Source organism: Clavelina lepadiformis, chromosome 4 (genome assembly GCF_947623445.1).
Source record: "Clavelina lepadiformis chromosome 4, kaClaLepa1.1, whole genome shotgun sequence".
Classification (NCBI taxonomy): Eukaryota; Metazoa; Chordata; class Ascidiacea; order Aplousobranchia; family Clavelinidae; genus Clavelina; species Clavelina lepadiformis.
This window is the reverse complement of record NC_135243.1, coordinates 3,125,279-3,148,673: the sequence shown is the minus strand read 5'-3', so window position 1 is coordinate 3,148,673 and position 23,395 is coordinate 3,125,279. Positions and strand designations below refer to the sequence as shown.

The 23,395-nt window shown below is 37.8% G+C and overlaps 2 protein-coding genes across 2 annotated transcripts in view; both read left to right on the top strand.

Moving 5' to 3' along the window:
* The window catches only part of LOC143451826 (uncharacterized), a 119,798-nt gene that overhangs the window by 31,201 nt on the left and 65,202 nt on the right, over window positions 1-23,395 (top strand). The gene's annotated exons all lie outside the window — the stretch shown is intronic.
* On the top strand, window positions 13,773-17,710 carry LOC143452379 (5-oxoprolinase-like). The gene is made up of 4 exons (XM_076953327.1): window positions 13,773-15,068; window positions 15,445-15,640; window positions 16,283-16,392; window positions 16,458-17,710. Exons 1-4 carry the CDS (start codon window positions 15,024-15,026, stop codon window positions 16,752-16,754), a joined length of 648 nt encoding a protein of 215 aa, XP_076809442.1. The 5' UTR covers window positions 13,773-15,023; the 3' UTR covers window positions 16,755-17,710.

The following is a 23,395-nucleotide window of genomic DNA, read 5'->3' as shown; positions in this document are numbered from 1 at the left end:
TATGACAACAATAGTCATACAATCTAGTAAAATGATTATAATTGAAAGCACAGCGGTTCACAACCTCAGTATCTATTTCATTGAAAATGCGCGTCCACCTGATTTTCTCACATATTTAGTAGAGTCTTCTCTTTTAAGACACCAGCAGTAGTCAGCAATCATGCTGATATTCCACTTACTCTGATAGCGTTCTTCCAACTCCAATATCTCCTGGTGAAACGTTCACTTTTTTCCTCACTAAACTTCCCGCAGATATCTGGGAAATAGTCTTGGTGGGAGTGTAAAAAGTGCATTTTGATGCTCCTCCTACATCCAAGGTTTTGAAAGGCATCGAGCATATCTGTAATAAGCTGTTTGTATATGGAGGCTCTGTTATTTCCATGGAACTGCTGGATAACAGCTTTTAACCTCTTCCAGGTTTGCAATTGCGTTACAGACATTTTTTTTCGAAATCTTCATCCTTCAACAGTTCCCTGATTTGAGGTCCAGTGAAAACACTTGCTTGCAGCTTAGCTTCGGATAAAGACGAAAACTTTTCTTGCAGGTACCTAAATTCTTCTCCGTCTTTGGCCATGCCTTTCACAAAGTTTTTTATGCATCCTAACTTGATATGCAAGGGCTTTAAAAAAAACTTTTGCTGGAGGAAGAAGAGGATATGCCTTTAGATTCTTAGATCCAGGCAGAAACTCATCTCTTGCTGGCCTCAATTTCTGAGTAGTGGGAAGTATCAGCCCTACTGTCCCAGAGACAAAGAAAACAGAGAAATTTAGTCTAGCCATCTTCAAGTCCAAGCATGAGAGCTACAACTTTTGAATCAGCACATATCAACCAGTTATGCTCATGGTACTTTATCGTTTGCAACAGAATTTCTATGTTTTCATACGTTTCTGACATCTCAGTGGAATGTGCAACAGGTACTGATGACACAGCTGGCCAATTGTACCGCAACGCAGCTTTCATGCTCGTCTTCGAAAAATCAATAAAGTAAAGTATTGAGTACATAAGAGTATTTTCTTTACTAAAAGAATCTGTAAATTTTTTCTCTCTGTGGCAGTACTACGCAAAAATTTTTCTACAAGATTCTTTTCCTTTAATCTTGACCCTAGAAGCTGTCCAGATTCTTCTGAAAGATATACCTTTCTTGTGAGATCATTCAGCTGAGTTTGTGAAAACAGCTTTGGAGAGTCATTGTTTATTTCTTCCTGATAGTGCTCTCCATCACCAGCACTTCTTTCAGATTCAGAAGAGGGTTGCATCTCTGTTGGAGGATTCGGCAGAGGAATTTCATTACAATGTGGTACAGGCCTCAATGCTGCCTTTAAATTAGGGTACTTGATATTGGATTTGTGTCTTCTGTTAAACCTCTTAATGTTCACGATACAAAAATAACAGTCATTGTGATGGGTTTTTTGCTCTCTCCATACCGTAAGGACGCCAAAGGAAAGGCTCTTGAGTCTTTTCTGGTACCACATACGTAACTTTAATGCACATACATAGCTCGTTGTGATAACAAAATTTATCTTGATAAATGATATCCTTTTGACAAAAAAGTGGGTGGTAAAACGTAAAAGCGAAAAATTATACGGTTTTCGACCGTAACTTTAAAACCTGATGTGACAGACCAAAAAGGATGGCATTTTTGGAATCAGAGCACCACAATTAGCTAGAAAACGTTGACATCAAACCGAATAAAATTTTCATGCAGACCAGTGTAATCTGCCATTGAACCATTGACATATTTCTTCCATGTCGAGCGCAGGGCAACATCGCCATGAGCATATAAACGTTTAAATAATATTTGTAAATGTTGTAAATGTTCTTCTTGATGACGAGATAACAGTAATACGTCATCAAGGTATAAGAAACAAAAATTTACATCTCTCGTAATTGAATCCATAAAACATTCAAAGCTTTGGGCAGAAGCTGAAAGCCGACTTTGCTTTATCTTCGGAGGCAATGGGGATTCGAAAGAATGCTTTTAATAAGTCACACTTGGAAAAGATTGTTGCATCGTGTAACTCACTAGTGAAATCTCGCAAATTGGAAATTTATAACGGTCAGATTTGGTGACAAGGTTGAGATTACAAAAATCACCTACAATTCTCACACCACCGTTTGATTTTTTTACCAAGTGCATGGGACTAGACCATGTGGAGTTGCTGGGTTCAATGATGCCTTGGTTGATCATTTTAACAAGTTCTTCTTTAGCTGCGCGACGTTTCTCGAAAGATAAACGCCTCGCAGGAGAATGGAATGGAGGTCCAGTCGTCTCGATTTTATGCTGAACCTTGTGCTTAATTACTCGCGAACGCAAAGAAGCATCAAAAATTTCCTGGTAAATGCCGAGAAATTCGGCCAAACTCTTATCAGATGGTGCGCTAAGCGCTTGTGCTAAAAAGATGAACTTTCTCTGTCGTCGAAAGTACTTCGCCTGTCCTCGTCAACCAACAAACTAAAACGCTTCAAGAAATCCGCACCAAGAATCGGATGAGGGATGTCCGTTGAAGCGAAAGTAAACAAAGGTTGTTGTGTTGAAACTTGCAAGTGAACTCATGAAGACAGACGTCAATGGATTTGTAACCGTAAGCCTGGATGGGACTATTATTTAAGGTGGAAAAAATCAAGTTTTTTGGGTATTATCGAAACAAGTAAGAGACAATAGGAACAAACTAAACTAACAACCTGGAAAAGTTGTTAGTCACAATTATTGTAACAAAGTTAATTCAATTGGTAACCAGGTAATATCCAACCAAGGAAAAGCGTTGAAAATATCTTTACAACCAGATTCAAGTTCTGCCGACCAGCAGCAAATAATTAATGGAGAAAATTCGAGAACCAAACTTACATCGCCAACATGGCAGAAAACCTGCACTATGAGCTGGATTTAAAACTGTGAAACGATTTAAAAACTTTAAAGCTTTAAATGTTCTTACGTTTTAATGTTCTTTAATTCTGTCATGTCCCCAATGAAATAACGGAGATTTATTTACAAAATTGCCTGGACCCTAAAACACAAAATAAAGGAACGGACCGGTTTTAAAGCGTGGCTACTTCAAGCCGTGCTTCCACTCCAATGAAAAACGCAGCAACGAGACTGAAAGACACACTATAAATTGAATTACGTCATAATTACGTTGGCGCGTGCACTTTAAAGGTGATTGTCCATAAACATAAATTATTTAAGCAGAGTTGCAATTTCGCGGCTAGAATTTTACTTTATGTTAACAGAGTTACCTGTTTAATGTTAAAACCTAAGAATAGGACACAATAGGTTGATAGGGTAAGTAGAAACTGTAAGTAAGCAAGTACCTAAACTACAATAACTATAAAAACGAATTTTGCCATAGTGTTATTCCAACGTTTAAAGCAACTGGCCTCATGCAGCTTGAATTTTCTGGCCAATACCATGCTCAGGAATCCCTTGTCAGTTGCTTCTTTACAATTCCTATACTCCTAGGTTATGACGTAAACGAAGAGTGATCTTTGTGAAAACTTTTTGCGCTGATGTTAAAGGAAACGGAGTTTAACGGTCGAAAGTGTCCAATCTTTAGCTTTACAAATCATGATGCTTTCAATATTGTCAGTAGTGTGCCGAGTTTTTCAGCAAGTATAGCTTATATTAATATACTGCAGATATCTGTTTGATAGTTTTCTGTACAGCTTTTTCTAACCCGATGGAACTGAGTCTTATATTTGCGTAAATTTGAAATTGAAATTGAATTACTCAAACAGATGATAAGAATTTGGAAAATCGACTCTTTTGCGTCAAACTTTCGAGCTTTATGGAATTTGTTTTGCGCATTGAAATCAAGGTCAACAAGAAAGCTTAACATGTCGTAGCATAATGAAGTTTTTACATGTAAAAATTGTCACTTGAACAATACTTTCATATTTTGACAGTGATGCTGATTGTATGCGGTTGAGTCGAGGCTGAATAACAGTTTCGATTCAAAACATGGTTAAACTTCAGAGTGCGACCAACTTATATCTTGCTTTATATTTTGCTATCTACCGGGTTAACACGGATCAGCCATAATCAGCTCAGCTAACATCTAATTTTTTTGGTGAACAGTTCTAAATTCGGGCGATACTAAGTAAAAAAATATAAAATGTGTGAAAATTGGAAATTGCACAAAGGCTAGCACTGTCATTTGCTACGCTTTAGTCATTTTTCTTTAACTTTTCGTTTTCCTCCTTAATTTACATTCTTGCGTTGATTACTTTTCTTTATATGCCTTTGCGTCTCCGACTTTGTTGAATACCAAGAACCTTAATTTACATTACGTTTGTCAGTTTGTAAATAAAAGTTTCATCAGTTTTCGATTGATAGGCTGTTCTAACGAGCACGTGCAGTACCGAGGTGTACTCGCAACGTTCAACCACAAGTGAAGTCAGATATAGCTTCCGTTATTTGGGGCATCTTTATCTCTCAACAACTCAGACGGCCACATGTTCAATATCCAAACTCTGCTGACTGCTCTAGCCACTGGTCAGGCTACTGCTACTTTTTTGTTGAATCAAAACCATAATTGAAGTTGAATTCATGACGTCACAATGAGGAGATAGAATTTGGCACCAGCGTACACTGTTATATTACTTGTAAAAATATAAAATATCGAACCAATTAAGTCTACCAGAAAGTTTCTCCTATTCCTAATTTACAAATTTGCAAATTTGAAATATGTTTTTTTGGCGTTCAAATTTTGAGTGCTTACTGAAAAGAACTGTCAGTGTTCTAGAAGAGTCATGAGAAGCCAGAACTTTCAGTTTACGTCAAAAGTACAAGAAACCCATGAAAGTTTAGTGAGCCCGTCGACGAGTCTCATGCGTTCCAGATTGGAAAGTTTGCTAAGTGCGTGGGAGATAATAATTAATTGCTCATTTATTGCCTATTGGTCATATTTCTCCCTGCTGGAAAGTTGGTATATGATACGTCGGCGAATGTTGATTTCTGGTGCAAAATTGCCGTTTTGCCTTATATTCCATGTAGACCCTTTCTGAGTTACCGGTGCCAGTCTTTTTGGGTGGCAAGATCTTTTCGATCGCCTATAGGCCTACTTAACAATGGAAATTATCGAAACGCTTTGATTCTTTTTTAAATTACAAACGTACTGAGCGTTGGATTGTGATGATTTTGCTCAGGGAAGTTGCACATGAATTCTTTTACGAGATAAAAAAATTTGAAAATATTTTGCCTAGTCCTTATTTTACAGCGGTTTGAATCCTTCCTCTTTCCTTGTCCAATATGACATCTAGATACGTGGACAGCGAAGAATATGACGTAAAATGCGTAAGAACTTGCGTGTAATTTGTGACGCGTTACACAAGCTAATTCATGTTAAGAAAAGTTTTAAAGAATCAACTAGAAGTAAATACAAAGCGAAGTATTACATTCAAACATTTACTGTAATAAAATTCAGTGTGTACACCGACGCTGCGTAAACCGATTTTTACATAATGAAGTAATCAATCACCAATGCAATAAACAATTAATAGTCCAAAGTTTAACCATTTAAAATCATTTAAAAGCTCGTTCATCGTTTTGATATAAAAGAATGCGTGTCGATTTATTTTTGGTCGGACGACAGCAAGAAATTTGTGCAAATAGAGTCTAGTTAACGCTTTGAATTTCCTTCGGTGACTACATTGTTCAATTTTTTACGTAAACTTATGCCCCACCGCCCCCCTTCGTAACAATGTCACAAAGCCTGAAAATTGCTCGTGACGAATCTCATGGTTGCAAAATAAAACAGCCATCGCTACATTACGAAGATGTTTCGTAAGTAAGCAATCATGAGCATGATGCAATCATGAGTTTTCTATAAGCAATCGCACGCAATTTAAGCATTACTGTGGAATGTGTAATTTCGTCGACGTTCTTCTCTATTTTCTCTTTTTCTACGCTTCATTGATTACGGATGGAATCACTCTGGGATCAAGTGCGAAGTAAAAACGTGATAATCATGGAAAGTTAGTAAATTGTTCGTATCATCTACAAAGATTTTATCAAAGGTTACCTGCGGTATTGTATTGGTTGAGTTTCAAAAAACTTCTTGAGTTGAGTTTCAAAAAAACAATATCAGCCGAACGATTTACGATGTTCTTACTACTGAACTATCAACTAAAGAAAGTGAAGAAACTTCTTGTGATCAGCAAACTACCGTCCATCGCATTATGAAGCAAATACATCCGATTGTCGGTCAGTATGAAAAATTCAAAACTGCACATTTACAAGAAAAAATTTTCTTGAGAAACTTTGGCTTAAGCTTGCCACAGGAAGTAACTTTTGGATATTTAATGAAAGCGATTGGAATGAGTGAAAAGAGGCGAATAATTAACGCTCCACATTTGTATTAATATATTTCTGTAAGAATCGCAATCACTTCTTTGGTTGAAATACATATCTTTTTTTAACATATAAAAAGTACCACCACGAAGTTTGTATGAATCGATGCTATAGCAATTTTGAATCTGGCTTAGTATTTCAACAGCACCCTTTATGTTCAAGTTACCCTGGCGCCCTGCAAGTTTTACTCTACTATGACGATGTACAGCTTTTCAATCCGCTAGGAAGTAAAACTATTGATCACAAGCTTGGATTTTTTACATATCTTTTTGTAATCTATCACCAAGTCATCGATCAAAGTATTTCGGGATTAATCTTCCAGCCATTGCAAAAACTTCAGATATTATCAAGTATGGTATAGATGTGGTTTTGCAAAAGTTTTACGATGAGTTGCGAGATTTCTGTAGCAAAGGTTTTGAGGTCGTTACTTCAAATAACGAATCTCTAGAAATCAAAAAATCGTTGGCAGGTGATCTAGCTGACAGGTCAGCAGCCCATCAAATAATGGGGATAAAAGAAGGTGTGGGTTTCGTCTTCAGGAAGTTTCGTTATTGCTTGACAACTACGGAGGAAATAAACAAAAACATCGGAAGAAGACTTTATCTTGAGAGATATCGCAAAGCACGAAGAGCACTGCAAGGAGTTGACAGAAAGTTCAAGGCACTGTGAAGTAAATAGACGAACAGCCTTATTCGATATATCGTATTTTAACCCAATTAACTTTTCTCCTCAACATTTAATGCACATTGTCCTGGAAGGATGTTTGCCGCATGCTATTGTTCCTATGCTTAACTATGCTATGCTATGCTTCCTATGCTTAACTACTCTATCTACGAAAAAATAAGCTAACGCTTTCAACGCTAATTTAAAGAGATTTCAAGTTTTCCGAACTGTTATTTCGAGACAGCAAAAATAACTTCTCAGATAATGTCTCGCCATATCAAAAAAGAGAAGAAACTTTGTCAGTCCTCGTCCAAAATGCTAAAACTGGCAAGAATGCTGCCCTTTGTGCTTCGTGAGTTTGTTGATTGTTTTTGTGATACTTACCAGTGTTTTTTGGCTTTACTGAAAATTACCAACATTCTTTAGTCTCCGAATCTCATTTGCTTTTATTGTTTTCTTCTTATTTCCAGCTATTTAAAATAGCGTTTCCAAGTATTAACATCATCTCAAAACAACATTATCTGACTCATGTGCCAACGTAGACATTTATAGAAACCCTTCGTTCCTCTGGAAGAACATGGGGAATGCGGTTTGAGGCGAGCACTCTTTTTTCAAGTTTTAACTGGCAAAGCCTCATTAAAAAACAACCAAAAGTTTTTGGCGGAAAAGCACCAACGTCATCACTGTATGCTGTTGCAAGACGAAAATTTATTTGCGTCCAAGTATACTCTGGGACCAAAAGTTCATCTGTTTAACAACTTTTCTGCCGATGTGCTGACTTTTCTCAGCATCATGCCACACAATCGTTCGTACATTCGATGGATAGAAATTTACGGTATATAATATGTAATGAAATAATTGTTTATTGTTCCTTAGCCTGTTAGGGCGACCACTTCAATTACAATGTTTCTCTGTTGAATAGTTTAATGTCCTCGAAGTGAATGAGTCTCAGGTCGTTGTTTCGCTTTTCTTAATCTTAGAATTAATTGTACACCTCGACAATTAATTAATTGTACCTTTATATTCTGATTTTATTGAAGCTTCATTGAAGGAATAAATCAAAATAAAACATTGTAACAGCAACAGCATAAAGACATGTTGCGGCGTTGAACATACGACTGATAAGTGATTGATGACTCGTAATGCACGCACAGTAACAGGGAAGCAATAGATTACGTCACGCGGTTTTATGCTTCACTGATTCGATAGATGAGAATTCTATGTCGAACACAATTTTATATTACATTAATTGATATATTTATCACAAATATAACATTCGGTGTTTTGTTGCTACATATGTTCAAGATGGTCTTCCTGATTTTGGGAGACTAGAATTGGTAATGTTGTGTGAAACTATGTACGTGTCTCTTGTTAGAAAGTATGTAGTGATTCCAGAGGACGAGGTCTTTAATACTTGCGCTACGAAATTGCCAAAATGAACTGTTTGAAATTAAATATTCACGTATTTGTGAGTCCACAGGTTTTTCATGTTATAAGTTGAACAGTAAACTTTTAATTCCTCAAATAATTGATTTTATTGGGTTTGTTTGATTTTATTTCTGTTTGAATTTGTTCTAACAAAGTACATAACATTTGTTATTATATAGTTAGGAACCATATATTTTAGCTTAAATTTAGGTTATTTTGAACATATTTGTTGTGATTGTTAGCATAAATGTCGTATTTGTATTTGAAAAGTGAATCAAACAATCGTAGCACTTGTGCGCGTTGGCATTCCAAGATTATTAAAAAGAAACCTCTTTTAATTTCGAGGAAAGTAATTTGGGTAATGAAATTTGTAAAAAATGTCCGCCTACTGTACTTACACAGGAGTACTTTTAAGTTGTTTCGACCTTGTTCAACCTTGCATTTACTGGAAACGTTCATAAACTTACGGCATTGCACGAACAGCGCTCTCACTTTTAGGGATTTAGTTCCAAATTGGAACTTTTAGCCCCTTTTAGGGAGAAGTTTAGGGATTTTTTGGTGATTTTTGAAATTGTTGATAGGACGATAGGTAGTCCTATAAAGTAGTTATTCAGATTTCACTTTTAGCATGTAAAAAAGGTTAATTTGTTTGTCATTTGTATATATAGGCCTATATATGTACCCCTACTAGCCACACTGTAAAAAATCGTTTCTAATTATAAGTCAGTGAGACAATTGAGACTAACTATAAGCCATACTTTTCGTTGGAAGACTAACTATTAGTCTCAACTGTCTCACTGACTTATAATTTTAATTAGAAAAGATTTTTTACAGTGCATCTTTGAGGTAATGTGATAAGAAGAGCGATTATTTTTTGACTTGTCAAAAAAAGTCAAAAATTTGTCAAATTTACAGCGTTAGGTCAAAAAATGTCGGAATTGTTTAAAAAGTCAAAATTTTTTACCAAATCAAAATTGTTTACAAACTGCATTGTCGTGATGTCATAGAGGTTGTACTGTAGGCATAGACACCTTAAATAGAAGGACTGGTATCTTCTATGCTCGGTGTTTGGAACTTGGGTCCCAAGTTGGAACTTGGGTCCCATCATAATTTGTGTCAAATACATGGTAAAACCTTCATTCTGGTGTCTCTTGGGGGGTTTTGAAGGGTGAGGAATTACTTTTTCATACTTTTAACCTTCTACAAGGTCATCTGAAGGTCATTTAAAGGTCAAATCACATAAAAATAGCACAAAATCACTCAAAATATTGCATTTTTGCTTTATTTTCTCACTTAAACAACTGAAACACACAGTATGTTCCCCTGTGACTGAATTAAAATCTATAAATTGACAGTTTAGCCTGGATAGTTCAAAAGAAACATGACTAAGACGAACAATTTAATTATTCTTGAAATAAGATAATTGAAAGTTAATTTTTCTACAATATATATTTAACATTTTTAGGTAAAAATTGCTAGAACAATGTTATTTCAAGGGACTCATCGCAATGAAATTTGTAGAAATGAGTAATCAAAATACTTGTTGGCATACTAAAGATACTTCTTCAGTTTTTAGTAGAGAGTTTTTCTTTTCTTCTCAAACAGCCGAGTTGTCTTTCTTTGTCACTGTTGTCAAGCACAAATGCTTTCAAAAGAATGTTTGATAAAGTAAGACATGCTCCTTGAATTACAACCATTGGAGTTTCGATGAGCATGGCTGAGATGAGCTCGGCAGCAATGCAAGTTGCACTTACCAAACAGTTTATAAGCTGAGTATACGAAATTTACTGTTGAGAGTAGAGGTACATTTAGTCCACCTCTATTTAAGTTTGTGAGAAACTCCGAATTAATCCGATGGTCGTTGTCATATTCAGCTTCGATACGCAAGATATTAGCTCAATATTTGTTCCAAATAACCACCTAGAAAAATACATTTATGTTTGACACTGTTATTAGATTGCACTAGGTCTTCAGTGTCAGCAATTGTGATGTCAAATTAATCATCATCAATACAAATGCTGAAGATGTAAGGCACATCATGAGACTTGCACGGAGTTGACGTTAACGGAGTGATTTTAAAACTCATATTTTGACTCATATTTCCATCAAAAATGATGGTGCCCTCGTTAATGCCAAGTTTATCCTTTAGAGTTGAAAGAGCAGCAACTGTCTTGTCATTGAAGATCTGGCATACAAAAGGCACGCTTTGTCCGTGCAAAGATTTTGGGTACACAGCTGTGTATGTGATCTTGGTAAGACGGATGCTGTTTTTCCGATCTTCATTGTACAGTGCTTCTATGTCCTTCCATCGTGCAATATATGTCTTTCCATCTTTTGTGAAAAAAAGTTCCTTATCATCCTCCGTTATGAAGTTATTTCTTATATTTTTAAAAGAATGAATGTAGTCAAAAACAAGAATTTATAGCGTCAATGAAGACTTTACCAGGGCCATGTAATTTACCATAAACTGCAACATTTGTATTGCAATTATCACCTACACAAGAAATGATACTACCACCAGCATTGTTTACCGCTACTAGAGCTTCCAGTAGAATTTTCTTGAGTTGATCTGAAGTAAGTTTTTAAACAGGGTAAATGCGTAGTATATATCTAGGACCACTAAAATGGCAGACAACTTCAATCACCAAAGCATGTGTTGCAAGAACTTCGGTATCACCAGAACCATAACTGTAACTGAGCATAAATAAACTGGAAATGTGGCGAATCAGAACAACTCATGCTATTCAATTCCTCTATAGCACTTTTTAGATAGTCTGTATCTTCCTGACTGTAATTGCCTCGACAACCATACACATTACATTTCTTAGGCATTGTGTGTTATTAACAGAGACACCTGAAAAAAATTTGTTCCGATTATGCAATAGAACTAAATCACACTAGAAAAATTAAAAAAGCTCGCGGCACACTTACAAGAGAAGAAAAGTTGCTTTACAAACTTACCGGATTTCATCCGGATCTCATCCGGATTTGAACGACGGTCGCCACAAATGCTCTCCTTGAGAGGAAAGGTGAAAGAATGGCACTTGCTCTCACTAAGGGTTGGAGAGATCTTCTTTACAATGGAAATTAGTCCAGACTGAAATTATTTGACCTCGTAAGCTGATCAACTCTGATGTTTCCAGTTGACAATGTAGTTGTATTAAGCTACTACCCACTGGTGACGCTAAATGTGGGTTTTGTATTTTTCGTCTTTGCTTATTTTATAGTTTCTATGGTTTTAAATACTTAATCAGAGATGAGTTTATTATCACTTTTTACTTTGATTTAAAGCAGCGGTTCTTAACCGTTTTGATCTGCTTTCCCATTAAAGCCAACCAAAAAACTCAAATTTCCCCTTACTGATTTTCTAGTTTTTCGTTAGTTTTAGTACAGTAAATACGCTTAAGCTAGTGTCTGACTAGAGCTCAAGTAGGCCTCACTTCTGTATGTAATTATAGTAGTTTATTTGTTTCATGCTGTTGTAGCTAGAAATAGAAACAAGCGAGGACTCAAACTAATTATGACATCATTTGTGCATATGGTTGTGCCTGCCTGTACAAACTCAACACCCAAAGCAACCGATGAGTTCAAAACTGTTGCCCATCCTGGGATTACATCTTCTGATATAAAATATAACATCTCACACTCCTCTATGCTCAGGTTTGATGGAAGTAGAGCAATATTGTCCAGCACGTGGCGTTATGTGGTACGCTATGACGTCATTTGAAGACCAACATAGCATTTGGGTACAACATGAGAGGTATGGTGCCGCTAATATATCCAGTATCAATATGAGCATGTACGTTGCATGCATGCACAAGCTAGATAAATATTAATAAGATTACGTAAGTTATGTCCTTGTGTTAACTGTGACGCCATCTGTGTCTGGGGAGGTTGTTGCCAGAGCAAATGTTGTACGACAGGTAACCATATGATTTATGATGATTAGGGCAACCAGTTTTTTGACCTAAAAATTTTAAATTCTGACCTTATTTTGACCTAAAAAGTTTAAGTTTTGACCTTATTTTGAAAAACGCTATACTGATAGTCTCTACACTGTCTACAGCAACTTTCTAATCTAAAGCTGCATTTAAAAATGACAAAATGCTTTTCTAGTGTTGACTTTTTTTCGTTTCTGCGTCTTAAGATTGACAGCTTGCAGTTTCAAATGCAATGCCGTCACATGGTGACGTCACCAAACGCGCTGAAAAGCCTTCCCTCTCTTTGTGGCTTTGGTTCTAAGTAAAATTTGCGGGACTGGAATTGTTTGCTGTACAAGAAAAGAGAAAAACGGAAGAATAATATTACAAAATGGTTACAAAATTACAAGTTTAATAGATTTTGACCTAAAAAAAGACAATTTGACCGTATTTTGACCTAACATAACATTTTGACTTTATCTGACCTAATAACTTCTATACCACACGTCGTACAAAGCTGAAATTTGTTTTGTGCTTGTTTCATAGCATTCTGAGCAGGTAAAAAAATTGACCATGTTGACTTTTGGTTGCCCTAGTGATGATGTAAAGTGTTGTTAAATATCAATGCTAAATTTTTATTTGCTGCACCTATGTGTATGTTGTGGTATCGTCTTATTACAAATACTTAAATCACAAACCGTGCATAATTTCATCAATCTGAGGTAACTTATAAAGAAATTGTGAAGATTACATGCTGCATATGGTATCTTGGTCGTAGTTCATGCTACTACTGTCACTAAACGTTAATTAAAATGGCAAAATTTACACACCCTAAGTATGCAGCATGTTGAATGTTGAATGTTGAATGCAGCATGTTGAGCAAATGCATGTTGTCAATTGCATGCATTGACTGTTTATTACAATAAGTGATGTCATAATAAAGCATGTGTTGTGCAGGTGATGTCAAGTTATTTCGATGGAGGTCATCTCGACATTAGCGTCCATCTCATGGAGGACCTGTCATATGGTCACGTGATTCACCGTCCAGCGATCATCATCGACAAGAATAGCACAATCTTGGTCGAACCCGACTGCAAGGCAGAGATGACTAAGAAAGGTATTGCGTTATGACATCATGGTGACATCACTTAGAGTTCGATGAGGGTAGTCTTTTTCTTACATGATAGGTTGACAACATCATTGTAGCATGCCGTGATTAGAAATTACAATTTTGCAAAAATTTCGCTTATTCAGGTGACGTGACCATCATGATAGGGAAGGGAAAGTCGAAGCATATTGGCAAGGAATTGGACGCCATCCAACTCTCTATATTTTCACACAGGTCAGTGTTATTTCGTAGATACAGTTTTTGGAAGCAAGTTTATAACTGACAATAACTGGAAAATTGAATATCAAATGCATGCAATGACCATTGGGGTATTTGTAAGGTGCGGCTGGGTTCTTTGTCATTCTCCGTTATTTTAAATATATAGGTGTTATTTTGTGGACTGAATTTTTCGAAGCGATTTTTATGACTGACAATTTACCCAAATGACAATAACTGGGAAATTGAATATCAAATGCATGCAATGATTATGGGGGTAGTTGCAAGTGAGGTTAGGTTATTTGTCATTCCCGATTAACTTTTATTGTGTGTGTGCTAGACTGCGATCACTGGTCTTATCAATATACAGTGGGACCTCGTTAATCTGGACCCCGAACAACCGGAATCCTCGCTATCCGACACAAAACTGCCGGGAACGGATTTCTTCCTATGCATTTTACCCCTTTAATCCGGAAACTCCGCTGTCCGACTCCGACACCAAAGTTTTGGAACAAATGTGCTAATTCAATAGCAATAAAATTCGATAAACCGGATTATTAACAGTTAAGCGAAAATGATTCACGATTGTCCTAATACACTGGGTAGTTAGTTGACGAAACAATAGCCGATAATTAATCTACGCATAATAACGTTGCGGTCTTTATTGATTCAAAAGTACAGTACTGTACAGCATTGCGCTTTGTAAAAAATTTTAGCCGCACAGCTTTTTAGTCATAGCCTACTATGAAATACTGTACAGTATTTTAGAAATGAAAAAATAAATTGTTCATCAACAGTAACAAACAACGCTTCCGCGGTCGCAAAAAAAATACGTACATTACATCGGTTGAGTGCGGCAATCTATTGAAGACATACTACTGCAACTCAATCGTGCTATCAGCTTTTGATATCGCATTGCGTAAAGATTGGAAACAGGTCAAAGATAGTTCAAGACTGCTGGTCCCGCCGGAATGCTTCGCCATGCAAGAGCGGTTGTCAAACCGATTTGCGACCGCATGTTCGTCACTTCTGGTTTACAGCATTCGTCTTAAATACGGTGGTTCTGGGGTTCGACACTGGGTCGGATCATACAAAAAATATAATTTTATTTTAGTTGCTGTCCAGCCAGAAAGTCGGTACTTAGAATTGGAGTAAGGTGCATACTGCGTTTTGTACACGGTACTGCATTTGCAAGATTGATTGATTTTTTACTTTCCGATAATCCGGATAACCCGCTAAACCAACATTTTTTGACGAAACGAAGTGGTCCGGATTAACGAGGTCTCACTGTATTATAACCTCTGACATTTGACATCAAAGGTTCACGAGCATTGCAGAACAGATGGGTAGGATTCTACAACGGACAGCAATATCCACTAACATTAAGGTATTTGTCTGGCTTGAACTCGTCATATTTTAACATGTTTGTTATTTATACATCACTGGTCTAGATAATCGTCCAACAGTGCTTTTATTTGTTTGGTCTAATTTCTGCGAATTTATTGTATTATATTATATAATATATATAATAAATAATATAATAATATAATATAATGTATTTATTATTTTATTATACAAGATTTCTCAGCCCTTGACATTTTATCTGTGCTTCAGTCGTTAAAAGTCCTGTATAGTCTTTGTATATTGCAAGACATACTTGTGTAAATATGTTCTTGATAGCTGAGTAGGTGTAGTTCTATTATGATCATTGTGTGTCATTAGAACACTCAGTATTTTATGTGTAATATTACATGAATCGACAGGAACGACTTGACTTCTCGTGCGCTCTTTTCGGACCCGATGGTCGTCTTGTTTCCAACGCTCCTCACATCCCAAGCCACCTAGGGGCCATGTTGGATGGCGTGCAGTACCTGATGTGGGCGATAGAGATCAATGAAGGAGATTGCATCGTCTCCAATCATCCATGTGCTGAAGGAGTTCATCTTCCTGTTTACTCTCGTGAGTATGATCATGTGATTTGCTTGGTGATGTGATAAATGTTATAGATCTGATCACAAAGTTTATCATATGATGTTCAAAAATTTCATAAATGTATAGCAACGGTGTTTGTGTTAACAAACCGCTACTGAAACATTTTGATAAGGTTGCGATTTATGCTGGGATGTGATTGGGATTTATGTGATAATGTTGTGAATGATGTGCTTTCTCGTATCATATGATGCTGAAAAGTTTCATGGTAGTTGTTGTGTGAAATGACGAATTGGTTTCTGATTTTCTAATGAGTCAGAATTACCTTTAAACCAGTGGTTCCCAATGTTTTTTTAGTCGCGTACCCCTTTAAATAAATTTTCAAGCCTGCGGACCCGTACCTAAAATTTGCCAAGAATTCTATCAGAAAATGTCTTGTTATTTAATGCATAACCTACTATTGAGGGATATTTACTGTAATATCGGATATACTTGGGAGCTGCTGCAAATTTCAATGAAATAGTGTCTTAAAATGTTTATGATTCTCTTCTTTCGTTGCACAAACAATAGAGAAATAAAGTAGCCTACATGCAACCAAGACACCCACGGACCCCAGGTTGGGAACCACTGCTTTAAACCCTATTGAACTTGTTTTTACTTGTTACCTCACAGAAGTAACAGCGTTTCTCGTGCTCCCAGGAGAATTCACTAGTTGCAGCCGGACCCACAATCTCCATGGCAACCTGGCCGACTTGAGAGCGCTAGTTGCCGCTAACCAAAAGGTAAGTGTCTTTGTGACGTCACAACTGTATCAATCACAGACATTTCAACGAAGCTTTCTGTTTAGGGTATCCACCTGGTCCAGGAGCTCATATCGAGCAGCGCGACATTCGATTTCGAAGGGACATCCCCTATGGTGTTAAACAAGTTGAACGCGCCGAGAGCGATCAGCAAATCTGCCATCATCTACTCTCTCAGGTGCATGGTGGGCTACGACATCCCGCTTAACCAGGGCTGCCTCCTCCCTATTCCCGTCAACATACCCAAGTGGTCCATACTCGACCCCGACTATCAGATATCCAGATATCCGGTCGTCCTCAAGAACCTCCATGCAGCTTCTCCACTGGCGGAGACGGGGTTTTGAGGAAGATTCTCTTTTGAAACAACTTTACGCTGTCAGTGTCGTTTATTAAACTCTTGTTCTAGCAATCGTTTTGATTTTTTAAAGTTACTGAATTTTTTCAAAACTTTACGTTTTTAAGCCACATTTTGATGCACTCGTAGATAATATTTTTTTCGTCACTCGCAAAATAACCGCGGTGTAGTTTCAAATGACATCTGGTCGTATTATTGGCTGTCGCCCTTTCAAACCTTGTCACGTGCATCAGCCTCAGCACTGCTTCTACAAGTTTTAATTTTGAAACAATTTTGCGAGATAATTCACTGAAAGCGAAATGCAGCTTATTCCAACACCAGCCAGACACAAAATCCAGCTCCATGCGACCTGATGCGTGTTGTTGAAGCTTCTCGACTACTTGTGAGTGACCTTGCAGCCCAGCATTGGAGAGATCGCAATCTCGTCCTTACTCCACACACAAGCCTGATGCGGGGAACGACGCAGGAAAGTTTCGAGCCAGCATCTTTTCTAAGAATCCATTTTTGAAATCAGAGGCAGATAACTTACAGTAGATACCGTTTATACACGGCCCACAAGATAAAAATATGTTTAATGGCGAGTTTGTATCTACCCGAGGTCGCGGCCCACACCTACCCGTCTAACCACACAAATACGCAATTTTTATCACCTCATTTGACCGCCTTGCGCCTTATTCTGAAACATCAACCGATCTGGCCGCCTTTATTTCTACCGCATGTTGGCGCTAGTGCGCTACAATTATTCCTGGCTTTCATGTGAACATCTTATATTATTTGCTGCGCTGGTGTTAAGTAATCTCTTGTACACGAAGCAAAACAATGGTTGGTTTCTGTGGTTTTTGTAATAATTATTGTTCTATACAAAGCAAAGAGTAATATTGTTAGATAACATTACGTTTTAACATTACCTATTATTATGTAATAAAAGTTGTTTTGATTCATAAATATTTGCCTAGATTAGCCAGAATAAATCGATGAAATAGGACAAAGTAACGTACACGTGACAAAACTCATCGAATCAGTGGCGATAAATATGACTTTGAAAGACGGAAACAGCCTGAAAGTTTTTAAAGCAAAGCGGAAGTCCAGAGAACAGCTGGAACATGTTGCGCATGCGCACAAGTATTCTATGTATGCACAGTATGCGTGTATAGCTGCAACCGACCTTCTTCTTTGCGTGGTGATGCATGTCTGGTCTGAAGAAGATTTCCTTTCGAAAAAACTTAACCTTGTCAGTGTTGAGCGAAAGGAGTTTTCCAACCCTATGGAGCTGAAGGTAAGGGGGATTCTCCGTGTACCCACTTACAACCAGTTTGTGATGAAATATTTGATAATCTTGGAAGATGAAAAAGCGGCGATGTAGGAACCGGTGTTACGCGGATGAGAGAGATATTACGAAGGTTTTGACCATTTTGCTTCACAAAATATTTCAAAATGTATCGTTTGTTTCGTCACAAATGCTGATTAAAACCCGGTCAAACATGATTGAAGGATGGTGAACAGAAAAGCGACATCATGCGAGTGCAAGATAATTTGATATTTGCCACTAGTAGGCGTAAGATAACTTTTTAAATCAAAGCTGCCCATCCCTTGTTAAAGTTGAGTGCAAGCGAAGGTGGAATATCGCGAGCATATTGTCAAGGTCATAATTACGTCATCGAGCATTACGTAACAGCTATTGCCGTTTAATTGTTTAATCCTTTGCACTTCATACAACTTACTTTTTTACCATAATGCTATTTGCTGGGACTGTGCTCGACGCTCGACGTGATGACGTAAAGCGCCTCAATAAAAATAATAATCTGAGTTGAGCCAGCAGACAATCTATGCCAGCAGACAATCCATGTCGGCGTGATAAATCAAGCGAAGCGTTTGGGTTGGCGCCTTCTTCACTTCAATTATTTTGAAAGTATTTAACCAAAAGTTTCGCCAGAAATTTGTTTAATATTTGGAAACGCATTCCACTGACTACTATTTAGGTTTCTAACGTATTTAGGCGGACAAGAATTTTTAACAACAGCCACTGTGCGTGCTCACGAAGTGTATATGAGTAGTTCATTACATAAATTAGCAGTGAATTAGTTTCTAGAATTATGTTAGAAGTAATGTAGCAGAATACGTCAGTCACTACTTTATTATTCTCCTTCTGTTGGCGACTCCGGAAAATTCGACTTCATTGCAAGTGCGACCAAGTTGTGGTGAGTGATTTAATTTCTTCAGCATTGAATCTTCGAAAAGGATCTGTCGTTATTACCGCAATAGGGCTGTTTTTAAACTTGAAGTTTGTTGCTCTATTTTTCGCCCGGTAGAATATACTCTTAGAACTATTATCTCTGTGCGATATATGTTTAACTTTTTAAACGACAATTTTGCCGAAACATGTCGCTATATAGACATTATTGTTATTACAGTGATGTTATTATATGTGAATAAGCAGAGGTGTATGACGTAGAGTTACCAACCAACAAACTTAACTTTGCATCAAATGCTTAGACAAGTGCTTGGCTGCTGTGAATCGGTTCCGTGCAAATTATCCGGCTGCTTGACGCTTGACTTGTTTGCTTGTGACGAAGTATGGGTACGTCATCGTTGAAATTCCAGAGACGATTTGAACCGGCGAAAATATTTTGTTGAACGCTTACAAGAAACGTCTGGGGAAGAAACAAAAATCAAGTATTTTTAAAGCAAAAATTTACCCTCCTTGAATATGGTTGATCACCACCAAGTTCCATATTATTGCATTGATACGTCATAGTATTATGACGACATATTTTTGTTTTGCCCGAAATCTTAAAAACTGTTAAAATATAAACATATGAGGCCACATTCTACAGCACTTGGCTAAAATTTTCGCTTCAGTTGTAATTTGATAGACTGCATGGTGGTTAGGTGAGTCCTCCATCTTTTATCAGATAAAACCTGAGCACGCGATGTGCGGTTCTGTCAATTGTTACGCTCCTATATAAGAGGTATTTCCTTCACGAATGTGGCTTGAAGCCGTTTCATTCTGCCATGTTAAGTCACGTCAAATATGTCGACTGCAATTTGACGCTGTCACATGACGTCATTGGTCAAGCGATGGTTGATGCAAAATATCAAGAGATAATTTGTTGCGGATAATTTAACACTAAACACCACAGCTGGCGTTCATTTATATAAAGCTCTGAATCTGTATCTTCCACTTTTTGAGTCGGCAAAAATACCAAACCCGGATAGACCTTCTGAGATTATTACGTCACTATTTTTTCATCATTAACCCAGCGGTGCACTTGATATGGGGCCGAATCGATAGAATCGCTGCCAAACTGTGCAATGTTTAATTGACTGTTGACCTGAGATTATCCTGAGTCGTGCGAGATGTTGAAATGTCTTACGCTTGACTTGGCAGAGGGTTGAGTGACGTCACTTTGCTGAAAGTCGGAAACGATTTGTTGCGAAAAAGATTTGCTAAGCAAAAATCCGCAAAAACCCGGCTGGATTAGAACCTTTATTTTGCTGACTGAGATTAACTGATGCGTTTCCAAATAAGGTCGTAATATTTAGCTGGAATGCGAAAAGTTTTAAATATTGCGCGACTGACTTATTTCCATTCAATTCTCGTGACTGTAAAGTGGAAGATGGCTGCGATCAAAGTTGAAAGTTGCTGTCACATAATCGTCTTTAAAAAAAAAACTTTTTGTTTCATGCTACAATTTACATTTAAAGGACAGTAAATTGCTTCAGTATGTTATAAATGGTGGGCTGTAATTCAGATTCTATTATGTAAGGCACTTGTCGCTATTGCTAAATTAAATTGTTATCTTAACCATGCAACGATCTATTATTTGTTTGCTTATGCGCTTACACATAGTAGATTTGTAAATACCGCAGAAGCACAAACCAGGTATACGCAAGTTCTGTCCACGCACTCAATTATGCCTGTGAAAGACACTGCTAATATTATGATCAGTGTGAATGCAGCAAAATGTTAATGGGCGTATATGTAGGACAAAAACTTTTACTACAAATTGCACAAAGAAGTTAAACTGCGCATCAAATGCTTAAAAGTTTGCTCAACAATAATAAATCTGTTTCGTGCAAAATATTCAGATACTTTACGCTTAGCTGGTTGTCTTGTGACAAAGTGGTTACGTCGGTCGAGAAAATATTTCGTTGAAAATTTTTGGCCACAAAGCTCAAGCTTTAGAGATTCTTTCACGCGTTCACTGGAACGAAAGTTTATTTCGAGACTTGAAAGAAAATCTTGAAAAGATATTTTTAGATCTGCGCCTTCGATGCGACTTTTTGCTCAGAATTTGTTTAAGTCTCGAGTTCATATTAAACAGTTTCTCTTTTAGCCGTATACAGAGGCGTATATGCTGTTTGTGTTCGAATCAAGCAATCATTTATTTTTATTATATTAATTAATTATTCATGGCATTAATGTATTGTTTTGTTTTAGTTTCCTCCTTAAAACGATTTGTCCTCAAACGTATAATAGTTAGACAGGAGAGTCATCTCGGGGCTAGAATTGTAGAACCGTCTTTATATAACTCGCGTAACGCGCTAACAGATTAAAAATATAAAAAAACCGATCATATTTTAGCTTAACTTAGCATTGGAATTTAGCACCAACCTGTATTATATCATTGGTTCTTAACCTTGCTAAGCTGAATCCCGTCAGTCAAGCTTCTCTGGGATGACATCTGCCGTACACTTGCGGGTTGAAGTTGGGCAAATTCAAATAGACGCGAAGCGCACAGACGTGATGTCGGGGGAAGCAGCACGTATAATCGTCATACATGTATATGTAATTGCATAGGCCGCTGAAATAAACCACGTTAGTACTTGAGCACAATTGGCAATTGGACAATTTCGACTAAATCTGATCGCAGCTCGTGGGAAAGCTCAACGCTGTTTGTAGCCTAGGATGAGTGATGAATCAAAGTTCATTGATACTCTTGTCTTTGCCTTCGATTTCTTGTCTCGAATCATGTCCGATGGCATCCAGGAACAGCAACAAACGAAAGATAAACGATTAGTCACAAAACTCACGGTTTCTACGGACACCAGGCTATGTTGCTACTTTGACGGGCTTGGCTGACAAATTCAAAAGTTTGTGTCATTGCTCCATCTCTCCATCTAGCGGTGATCGAAATGCAAGGATGTCTTTTGATTCACTTAAGTAAATGAGATTTTAAATGCATTGATTGCAAAATAGGATGTCGTATTAACTGAAGAGATAAAAATTTATATCTTATTTTTACTGAACACGAAAGCAATGAGAAGTGTAAGTTATATTGCCGAGTTATCAGCAAGCGTTGTTTGCTCAGCGTAATAAGGTGCCAGGACGCAATAAAGTATCCAGGAGATAACCCGCCATATATCAACGTAAGCAAACAAGCTTGGCGCTCATGGCTTTTCTCGCCCAGGACACTTTCCCCTTTTTAGCGCAAAAATGTTGATTTTAGTTGTTTCTTTGTTTCTCGGATCTGGAATCCCGGCAGCAACGAGGCGGCTCGGGGACTCTGGCGGCAAAGAAATCGCTCCGAAATCCGCCGGAAACGAGCTTATTTCCGTTGTCCACAGGGATGCGCTTGGATATTCGTCGGAAACGAGACTGCCCCTGAACCCAACTCTGCTGGCAATTTCTCCTCCTTGTGTATGAATATTAGCTCATCAAACGTACTTCATAGCCCCGTCCCTGTACGTAGCCTCCCCACTCTGTCGACTTATATAGAGATGTTAATATAAAACTGGTTTTTTTTGAAACAGGAAATGATTAAATTGATCAATACCAAATTAACCAACGACAAAAGGGAATAGTTTAATTCGTGGCTACTTGCAGCCGTAATACCACTTAACTAAGTCAGTGCAATAGAAAAATTGAAGGACAAGACAATAACAAACGTCATAATTACAGCGCAGCATTCCCTGAGCCTTTCCCTTTAACAGTGGTTTGTCCACAAACGTGAATTTGTTAGGCAGGGGAGCCATCTCGTGGTTATAGTTTTACTCCCCACAGCCAAGCTAATTACACAGATCAAATGAAAAATCTTAATTCTAGCCGTGGTTCTGTCATGGCTTCGTAGTAAGTTTCAACATCAATGACGTGGCTTTAAAGAGACTCCAAGGCACAAAAAGGCGGCTTTTGAACTCTGGCGGCAAGAAGTTGTCTCTGGAACTCTGGCGGCAGTAAAGTGGCTGCGGAAATTCGGCAAAAGAAAGCGGCTCTCGAACTTCTGCGGCAAAGAAACGGCTGGAATTCTACGGCGGAAAAGAAATTGCTCTGGAAATCCGGCGAGAACGAGGAATCTCCAGGTCTCCGGCGGCAAGAAGATTGTTCTGCAACTCTGACGGCTGGGTAGCGGCTCTCGAATGCCGGCAGCAACGCGGCGGCACTGAAACTCCGAAGGCAATGAAACAGCTCTTGTACTCCAGTGGCAATGAGGCAATTTTTGAAATCCGGCAGAGAAGAAGCGACTTTGAATTTCCGTTGGCAATGGTTTTGTTTCAGGCTTCACCGGAACACAACTTATAGGTGGGCATGAAGTTGCTACAAGATTTTCGGTTGGAAACAACACTGCTTTAAGAACTCTGACGGCTGCCAGGCAACGACAACCAGGCTGCTCCAGGAATTCTGGCTTGAAC

What these genes read in the sequence shown, in the direction of transcription:
- LOC143452379 (XM_076953327.1), top strand. Translation starts at nt 15,024, where the DNA reads ATGGGTAGGATTCTACAACGGACAGCAATATCCACTAACATTAAG. An exon ending in TCATCTTCCTGTTTACTCTC is followed by an intron (nt 15,641 to 16,282) that starts GTGAGTATGATC and finishes GTTACCTCACAG; the next exon opens with AAGTAACAGCGTTTCTCGTG. An exon ending in TAGTTGCCGCTAACCAAAAG is followed by an intron (nt 16,393 to 16,457) that starts GTAAGTGTCTTT and finishes CTTTCTGTTTAG; the next exon opens with GGTATCCACCTGGTCCAGGA.